This window comes from Cyprinodon tularosa, unplaced genomic scaffold, assembly GCF_016077235.1.
Source record: "Cyprinodon tularosa strain WSP-4 unplaced genomic scaffold, ASM1607723v1 ctg418, whole genome shotgun sequence".
In the NCBI taxonomy this organism is placed as follows: Eukaryota; Metazoa; Chordata; class Actinopteri; order Cyprinodontiformes; family Cyprinodontidae; genus Cyprinodon; species Cyprinodon tularosa.
The window spans coordinates 4,054-14,049 of record NW_024039139.1 but is presented as its reverse complement, the minus strand read 5'-3'; the positions used below and the strand labels follow the sequence as shown (position 1 = coordinate 14,049).

At 44.2% G+C, this 9,996-nt stretch overlaps 1 protein-coding gene across 2 annotated transcripts; it reads left to right on the top strand.

Annotated features, from left to right (window-relative positions):
- The first annotated feature begins 7,484 nt into the window (after positions 1 to 7,484).
- LOC119792386 (alpha-(1,3)-fucosyltransferase 7-like) lies at positions 7,485 to 9,743 on the top strand. Of its 2 annotated transcripts, XM_038299003.1 has the most exons (3): positions 7,485 to 7,678; positions 7,868 to 8,066; positions 8,164 to 9,743. In XM_038299003.1, the coding sequence occupies exons 2-3, from the start codon at positions 7,924 to 7,926 to the stop codon at positions 8,939 to 8,941; spliced, it is 921 nt and encodes a 306-aa protein (XP_038154931.1). In that variant the 5' UTR covers positions 7,485 to 7,678; positions 7,868 to 7,923; the 3' UTR covers positions 8,942 to 9,743. The 2 variants fall into 2 exon arrangements, with proteins under 2 accessions (XP_038154931.1, XP_038154930.1); XM_038299002.1 differs by having other exon boundaries at positions 7,491 to 7,678; positions 7,868 to 9,740.
- The last annotated feature ends 253 nt before the right edge of the window (positions 9,744 to 9,996 follow it).

The following is a 9,996-nucleotide window of genomic DNA, read 5'->3' as shown; positions in this document are numbered from 1 at the left end:
AAATGTTATAGATGAACTCCAAATGTACATCAAAAACAAATTGTGCCCGACTCACTTCCCAGGATTAAAAAAAGACTTAGACAACATTTATTGTCATTTTGTACACACAGTGTGTATACCAAACAAAATTAAAAAAAAGTGTGGGAGAAAAAGAAAACGTGGCGCAAAAAAATGCACTATATGGTGTCAGGTTTTAGTTGTGGTTTGGAGGACCCAAATGCAGAGGCAGAGGCTGAGGAGATCTCTTGGGAGTTTTAATGGGGCAAAACAGTAAACAAAGGCAGGGATCCAAAAATGCAACTAATGATAAAAAGGCAAACCAGAACAGAGGAGACATCTGGGGAAAACCAAACACGAGGACCCAGGAAGAGACGAGGAACATAGACCACAGCATGGGAAGACAGCTAAGACAAGGAACCAACAAAGAGTGAGAGCAGAGGGAGAGCATATATAGGGGACAGAGACAAAAGGAGGGCTAACGAGCAGACAAGGAACAAGTGTGAGAGGAGACAACGAGGGAGCCAAGGGGAAAGGAACCTACACACACGAGGGCAAAAGAGGACAACAGAAAAACTTGAGAACTAATATAAATCTAGAAATACAACAAAACTGGAATTAGGCTAATAAATCTAGAAAACAAGGAGCAAAGAAAAGAACAGCAGAACCACGACCATGACAGTGCCCCCCACTTAAGGGCGGATCCCAGACGCCCAAAATGTCCAGAAACAAAAAATAACCCCCCCTGGGTGGGCGGAGGGGGAACCAGGAAGGAGGGCACGAAATACAAAACCAAACGCAGAGTCCAAACAAAACCAAAACAACCCACCCAAGGTGGGCGAGGGCAAACAAAGTCTCTGGAGGGCGGCCGTGTGGCCGGAGGCCAGGAAGAGTCTCTGGAGGGCGGCCGTGAGGCCGGAGGCCAGGAAGAGTCTCTGGAGGGCGGCCGTGAGGCCGGAGGCCAGGAAGAGTCTCTGGAGGGCGGCCGTGAGGCCGGAGGCCAGGAAGAGTCTCTGGAGGACGGCGACGGCGACACCATCTCTGATGAAGGAGGCTCTCTGGAGGAGGACGGCGACGGCGACGCCGTCTCTGATGAAGGAGGGCCCCAGGAGGGGGCCGGCGGCGAAAGAGGGCCTCTGGAGGAGGCCGGCGGCGACGCCGTCTCTGAAGGAGGAGGGCCCCAGGAGGGGGCCGGCAGCGACGCCGTCTCTGACGCAGCCGCAGGAACCTTGGGGGACGCCGACTGCGGCACAGGAACAGCCTCAGAGGGGGCCGCCGACTGCGGCACAGGAACAGCCTCAGAGGGGGCCGCCGACTGCGGCACAGGAACAGCCTCAGAGGGGGCCGCCGACTGCGGCACAGGAACAGCCTCAGAGGGGGCCTGGAGTGCCTGCTGAGGGGCCGTGGAGGCTTGGAGCGCCCGCTGAGGGGCCGTGGAGGCTTGGAGCGCCCGCTGAGGGGCCGTGGAGGCTTGGAGTGCCTGCTTAGCTTTATTTCAGAGAGCATTTTAGTAGTCTGCTCAGGGAAATCAGGATGACTCAGAACGGGCTCAGGGGTCTCAGGCGCTAGGCTAAACGGCCCTCCAATGGGCTTAGGAGTCTCTGGTGCTAGGCTAAACGGCCCGCCAATGGGCTCAGGAGTCTCTGGTGCTAGGCTAAACGGCCCACCAATGGGCTCAGGAGTCTCTGGTACTGGGGAAACCCCCCCACTAATGGGCACTGGAGCTAGGGAATCTGGCCCTCTACTGGGCACTGGAGCTAGGGAATCTGGCCCTCTACTGGGCACTGGAGCTAGGGAATCTGGCCCTCTACTGGGCACTGGAGCTAGGGAATCTGGCCCTCTACTGGGCACTGGAGCTAGGGAATCTGGCCCTCTACTGGGCACTGGAGCTAGGGAATCTGGCCCTCTACTGGGCACTGGAGCTAGGGAATCTGGCCCTCTACTGGGCACTGGAGCTAGGGAATCTGGCCCTCTACTGGGCACTGGAGCTAGGGAATCTGGCCCTCTACTGGGCACTGGAGCTAGGGAATCTGGCCCTCTACTGGGCACTGGAGCTAGGGAATCTGGCCCTCTACTGGGCACTGGAGCTAGGGAATCTGGCCCTCTACTGGGCACTGGAGCTAGGGAATCTGGCCCTCTACTGGGCACTGGAGCTAGGGAATCTGGCCCTCTACTGGGCACTGGAGCTAGGGAATCTGGCCCTCTACTGGGCACTGGAGCTAGGGAATCTGGCCCTCTACTGGGCACTGGAGCTGGGGAATCTGGCCCTCTACTGGGCACTGGAGCTGGGGAATCTGGCCCTCTAATGGGCTCTGGAGCTGGGGAATCTGGCCCTCTAATGGGCTCTGGAGCTGGGGAAACTGGCCCTCTAATGGGCTCTGGAGCTGGGGAAACTGGCCCTCTAATGGGCTCTGGAGCTGGGGAAACTGGGCCTCTAAAGGGCTCTGAAGCTGGGGAAACTGGGCCTCTAAAGGGCTCTGAAGCTGGGGAAACTGGGCCTCTAAAGGGCTCTGGAGCTGGGGAAACTGGGCCTCTAAAGGGCTCTGGAGCTAGGGAGTGGAGGCGCCAGGCTGACCCGCCGGAGAGGGAGTGGAGGCGCCAGGCTGACCCGCCGGAGAGGGAGTGGAGGCGCCAGGCTGACCCGCCGGAGAGGGAGTGGAGGCGCCAGGCTGACCCGCCGGAGAGGGAGTGGAGGCGCCAGGCTGACCCGCCGGAGAGGGAGTGGAGGCGCCAGGCTGACCCGCCGGAGAGGGAGTGGAGGCGCCAGGCTGACCCGCCGGAGAGGGAGTGGAGGCGTCAGGCTGACCCGCCGGAGAGGGAGTGGAGGCGTCAGGCTGACCCGCCGGAGAGGGAGTGGAGGCGTCAGGCTGACCCGCCGGAGAGGGAATGGATTTCTTCCCCCGGCGGCGCTTACGCCTGGAGGAGGCAGACGGCATGGGGGGACCAACAGCTGGTGAAGGTGGAGGAACGGGACTGGAGGTGATTGACAGCAGAGTTGGAAGGAGGTGAAGTGATGGTTTGGGTGGTGGAGGTCTGTTGAAGAGTTGGGCGCTGGCTGCTTGGTGGTTCCACTCCAACTCTTCAAACAGTTCAGACAGCACTGGGGGAGAAATGAGTTTGCAGTTTGTGAGGAGAATTTGCCTTAGTTGGCCAGCTGCACTCACCCTCTCCTCAGGCGGGTTGAGACTGGCAATAGTGTCCAGAGCCTTTCCCAGCTTCAGGAAAAAATCCCTCAGGGTGTCCAGACTGGGCTCTGCTGGGTCCATTGTGGTTGGTTCCTGTTGTCAGGTTTTAGTTGTGGTTTGGAGGACCCAAATGCAGAGGCAGAGGCAGAGGCTGAGGAGATCTCTTGGGAGTTTTAATGGGGCAAAACAGTAAACAAAGGCAGGGATCCAAAAATGCAACTAATAATAAAAAGGCAAACCAGAACAGAGGAGACATCTGGGGAAAACCAAACACGAGGAGCCAGGAAGAGACGAGGAACATAGACCACAGCATGGGAAGACAGCTAAGACAAGGAACCAACAAAGAGTGAGAGCAGAGGGAGAGCATATATAGGAGACAGAGACAAAAGGAGGGCTAACGAGCAGACAAGGAACAGGTGTGAGAGGAGACAACGAGGGAGCCAAGGGGAAAGGAACATACACACACGAGGGCAAAAGAGGACAACAGAAAAACTTGAGAACTAATATAAATCTAGAAATACAACAAAACTGGAATTAGGCTAATAAATCTAGAAAACAAGGAGCAAAGAAAAGAACAGCAGAACCACGACCATGACATATGGAAGTTCAGAGTATTAGATATAGATGGTGCAATTATGCAGTGTTTTGGTTTGGTGTTGTCAGTGTGATGCAGAGTCAGTGCATTGATTTAGAGATTTTAAACAAATTGTCTGATTGTCCAAGGGTGAAAACAATGATATTTTCAGAATTAAAATCAGAGCAAAGGAACAGTAATAAAATCATGATGTATGTGATCAGACAAAGTGTGCAGAGATGGTTTCAAAAAGCATACGGGCCGGCTTCTTCCAATCCACACTTTGCCTTAAATACATGTCGATCCATGATATCCAGACCATCTTACTAAGAAAATCAAATGTGGGTGTAGTTTCTGCATTTGTATATTAAACATTTGTGGTCAATTTGACCATAGTTCAGAAATTGTGTTAGTGCATACTTTTAATCACAAACATCAGAAAAAGTGGAAAGCTTACTTACAACAAGTCTTTCTTTTTAAATTTTGTGTAATGTACTGCAACACCGATGAACTAGAAGATGCTATTTCAAAGAGGAATGGGAATCTTGGGGAAAAGAATAGCTTTTCTCTTTGCATGTAGCCATCATATGTCTGCTTTTCACAAAGCTGTGGTGCTGAAAAAGGACCGTCTGCAGTGGCTATTTTGATCTCTTTCGAGGTATCCAAGATATCTCAAGATAATAACTCAAGATATCCATTTGGAATGACGATCATTGGTAAGAGAAAATAAGTTTCGTTTTCTCTGTTGTGTTATTTTTTAAGATTCTGGCAGCAACCAAAGTGTTTTATAACTGTTTTCCTACAATAAAAACAGTTATATAGTGCTAAAAAAAAAAAAAAGAAATCTTGCTTTCATTAAAAAATGCTTTGTATTCAGGGTGTCTGCTACCAGAAGATACTCCATGATGTTTGCTCCCCAAAGCTATCTTTCAACAAACACATCCCGATTATTCTCTTTCATTTCAGCTACAGAGAAGGTCCTTTCTCTTCTCTTCTGCCTGTAACTTCTCCACAACGTGATCATGCATGCCTTCTGCGCTCTGTGCTGTTCCAATTTGCAATTGCGTTTTGGATGCACATAATAAATCCACTCATTTCACCTCCCTCCCAAATCCTGACAGAAGCACAAAATTCTCATTTCACTGGGGTCATCCAACATCATTATAGTCAGTTGGTCACTCAAGCTTACTAGATCGCCAAAAACACATCCACTAATTCCATATGTCATTTTTTTTTTACAGTTATTATTTTAGTATATATCTTTTTTTCTAAAAATAAGGGATCTATCGCTAAAACTTCTGCTTTAAACTAGTAAGGGGTTTAAAACTCAGAAGGATCATATATAGCCCAACATAAGTATTGAAATAGTTTTTTAGAGTATTTATAGTGTTAAGGAAATAGCATGACAAGAACGACATTCAGATGTCATTGTGGTGGTGGAGGTCAACTTCCTCATTGTCAACTTCCTCATTGTCGGACATCATAATTTTAAATATAACACAAATGGAAAATAAACCAAAGATCAACAAAACAGAATTTCTTAGAAAACTGAAAACTGAAAAAAACTCAAAGTCCAAAAGGGGAGAACCATAACATCAGATAGGCTGGTAAAGTATATCCTTTGTATTGATGAGCCTGTGGGTAAGTTTATTTTTTGTTTATGTTTTTTCACAAAGCAGGTTTAACAAACTCAGATTGAGGTCCGTAAATCAGTTCAATCAACTCCAAGTAGGTCCAGTCAGAGTTGAGCATTTGCAATAGAAGTATAAAAAAAAGCCACTATCAGTGGAGCACCGATTCGACGATTCACTATGACGACAGGCAACAGGAGGTGCCTCTTTTACCCCACTGGAACTAGAGATTTTAAAGAAGAAATAAAAAAAAAAGGGGAGAATGTGATTAAAAGACAGAGAAGCATCGCTACAGCGGCTAAGGAGAGAAAGATGGACAGGAGAAGATTATTGATCGAGTTTACATATATTAAAAGCACTCTCCATCTGTTGTTCCATTTGTAGAACACCAAAACTAAGATTCTTTCTGATCAAACTCACATTCCTAGACTGATCAGTAATATTACATTTTTGAAATAAAATTTTTGCAGCAGAAACGGAATTTCTGAAAGTAAAAAAATGATTAATTATAGGCTAACTTGTAAGAATTAAATTTTATATACCTAGAAAGTTTACACATTTTATGTGGCCGTTTATGACATTTGTCAGCTTGAATGAATATGGATTTATGATATCTGAAATACATTTCTTCATCGTCAAAATAATACAAATGCTAACCAATAACAATAGGAAGATCTGAAATTCATTTTATAGACATCCAGAATGTTAATTCTAGATGTGAACAATGTCATTTTGTTTAAAATGGTAATTTTGACACGGAAAGTTTTTTTTTTTTTTTCAGATATCAGGAATACATATTCACAAGATATCTGGCAAGAAGTTAATATGAAATCTAAAAACATTGTTCTAATAGATAAGACCTGTGCATTATTTCACGGGGTTCCTCCTATGTTTGATTCTGTCTTTCATTACACAATAAATACTAAATGGCTGTTTGCAGCTGCTTCTGATTTTATAGGAGTTTTCAGTCCCATAGAATGGCTTCAGATTGGGCCAGTAGGCTTAGTATGTTGTTTTCACTGAATGAATCCTAATCCTAAAGTAATTCCTTAGGAATTTATCAATCTATGTGTGATCTGAAAATAATTCCAGTAGTTCTTCATGTACTGTAAAATAAAATAAACAAAGGTAAAATGATCCACATGATCGACTGCAGACAGATTCTCAGTGAGAAAATGTCGACCACTCTAACAGATCCTCTTCTAATGGACATGCAATGTTTATTTTTAAAACCTAATATACCTGACAGACCTAATGAATGATTTTCTTTTAAATGCACAAAAATCTGACTACATCAGGAAATAAAGCAATATGATTGGCTGTAAGGAGAGCACAGACAGAGGACACTCTGAGTTTACTGCAAAAACTGCTACTGACCAGTTTAGCTTTGGGATAAAAAGTTACTATAGTGACTGAAACAGAGGTGAAGTAAACTCTCTGTGAACCGGAAAAGTCAGAGTTTCCCATATTTCAGCTTTAGAAAACTTTTTTCTAAAGCTGTTTTCAGTTAACCTGCTCCATGAAACAGATCCAGGGTCCAGAATAGTGTATATTTGTATGAAATTCCAACCCAAGTCTCCATACAGCTCAGGTTTGCAGCCTCGACATGGGAAAGAACGGTAAATCATAATTCATTAAACAGACGTAGATGCTGGCCTGCAGAACAGAGAGAACAGAACATTTGTTTCTGTATAAAATTCCCCCACATCTCTCACTGTAACTATTTTTGTTTCGTTGTATAGAAAGATAAAAAAAAAAAAAAAAGGTGCTTACTTGTGAGTGAACAGCTTTAGAGGACCGTTTACAAAAGTTTGTGTCATAAAAGGAAAATTATTTATTTTCTTTCACGCTCATGGTAGAATTAGACATTGTGTCGATCCGTGAGAGTTCCTGTTATCTTGCAATCATTTGTGTCTTTGTTGTGTAAACACAAACCCACACATACACACTGGAACACACATTACAACGACCTCAAACTTAGTTCTCTGATCGCATCACCATATTCAAGCAAAACACTTAGAACACAATACTTGACTCTTGTTCCTCAAACCTAAGCCCACCTTTGCATTTATATGTTTTTATTACTTTCAGTTCCTAATTGATTTAAGTAGAAACTTCATTGTAAACTACTAAAAACAGGATGTTTACCCACAACAGTACTCTACCAATAAGTGAGACGCTTATTTCCTACTTAAGAGGCTATTTCCTGCTTCATCACCACTTGTGTGCTCAACATCTTCTGGGAGTCAAGTTATTGCTCTTCTCTACCAACTAGAGTTAAAATGAACGAGGTTGGTATTATTTATTATTTATAAAACTTTTATATTTATAATTAATAAAAAAAGTTACATTTCTTTAATGTATTCTTTACTAGACTTTTAAATAAACATCTCCTTACATGTATTTTTATTTAAACGCATGAGATTCTCATGACACTGTACCCTTTAGATTTAAAACTGACATTTTTTCCTCTATATTAGGAAAGTGACCAAGCAAAAAAGTGGCACATTGGATCCATAAAGAGTTTCCTTGTTTTATGCGTGGTGTTTGCTTTGCTTATCCTGTACTGGGAATCCCAAAGAAAAACCGAATTTGTCCCTTTGACTCATTTGAGAAAGACTGGGAATGTGACAATCCTTATCTGGTACTGGCCCTTCGGCAGCACATTTTCTCTAAAGGGTGATGTATGCTGGGATCTGTACAAAATACCTAACTGTAAACTGGTGGACCAGCGCTCCTTGTTCCCCTCAGCTGACGTTGTTGTGTTCCACAACAGAGAACTGATAGCTGGTACCCAGAGACTTCCCACCGAGCTCCAGCGGCCGGGGGGTCAGAGGTGGGCCTGGATGTCTCTGGAATCTCCTGCTCACAACGGCAACCTGCACAAGTTTGCAAATATCTTCAATTTGACAGTATCCTATAGGAGGGATGCTGATGTGTACACGCCATATGGTGAACTGCTTCCTTTGGAGTCTGAAGGTAACCTGGTGAATGACAGTCACATAAATAAGACCTCTTTGGTCTGTTGGGTGGTCAGCAACTACATGAACCACCACAAAAGGACACAAGTGTATAGAGACCTCAGCGCCACAGTTCCTGTAAACGTTTATGGCAGCTGGAATAAAAAGCTCCTCTCCTCTGCAGACCTCTTACCAACAATCTCTCGCTGCTACTTTTATTTGGCTTTTGAGAACTCACAGGCAAAGGATTATATCACAGAGAAGCTTTGGTATAATGCTTACCATGGAGGAGCTGTACCTGTTGTACTGGGACCCCCCATAAGTGACTACAAAGCGGTGGCTCCAGATCATTCTTTCATCCACGTCGATGAGTTTCCATCGGTGCAAGAACTAGGAAAGCACCTTCAAAGACTTGCAAAGGACAGAAAGCAATATGAGGAATATTTTACGTGGAAACGAAACCAACGAGTTAAAGTCCATGGAGACTGGAGGGAAATGCTTTGCAAGATTTGTTTACAGTACAACAGTTTACCTCAGCATAAAGTTTACTCAGATCTAGAGGCCTGGGACAAGACAAGTTATACTAGAAAATAAATAGTTATGTTGGTTTGCTTTGCTGTTTAGTTAGTGTGTAACTATGCTTAGATTAATAATAAAATTTTCCATACTTGTACTTTCGCATCGTTGCTCTTAGTACTACATGTTGAGAAATCTTTGTATCAGAATTACACTGAAAAAAATTATGCATCCGTTTTTGGTATTTAGTTAATTTTATCTATATATAAAACCGTGAAGCTGGAGGAGGAGGTGTGATGGTGTTTTTGGGTGCTTTGCAGGTAATGCTATCTGGGAATTAATCAAAATTGAAGGTATACTGAACCAGCATGGCTACCACAGCATACTGCCAACAACATGCTATACCATCTGGATTACATTTAGTTGGACCATCATTTATTTTCCAACAGGACAATGACCCCAAACACAGCTCCAGGCTGTGTAAGGGCTATTTCACCAAGAAGGAGAGTTATAGGGTGCTGCACCAGATGACCTGGCTTCCACAATCACCGGACCTGAAGCCAATCGAGAAGGTTTGGGGTGAGCTGGACTGCAGAGTGAAGGCAAAAAGGTCAACAAGTGCTAAGGATATATATAATTCCACATGTGTTAATTCAGTTTTGATGTCTTCAGTGTGAATCTTCAATTTTCATAGTCATAAAAATAAACTCTTTGACTGAGGAGGTGTGTCCAATCATGACTATAATAAAATAAATAAAGATGTGACAAGGACAGTTATTCTGGGTGTAACTGGTGTTGATATATATGATGACTAATCAAAGAGCATCAGAGGAGTGTTTTTTAACTACTTGTTGAACATCTAATAAACTCAGACTTTTGAATTTATGAACAGATTCTTTCATATTTGAAGCTTTGTCAGCTTACATTGTGTTTTCAGTACCATACCCAGCACTATTTTTAAATAAAATAAGAAGAAAATGTAAATTCACCACGGCGGTAAAGGCAGGAAGCTCACAGTTTGACTGAAGTTCCTCTGTCTGTGGTTAGAGTATGTGACATTATGTCTTTAACATATTTTTCAAAGTGAATAAAATTATAAACTTAATATCTAATAGTTCTTCAACAGACTCTAT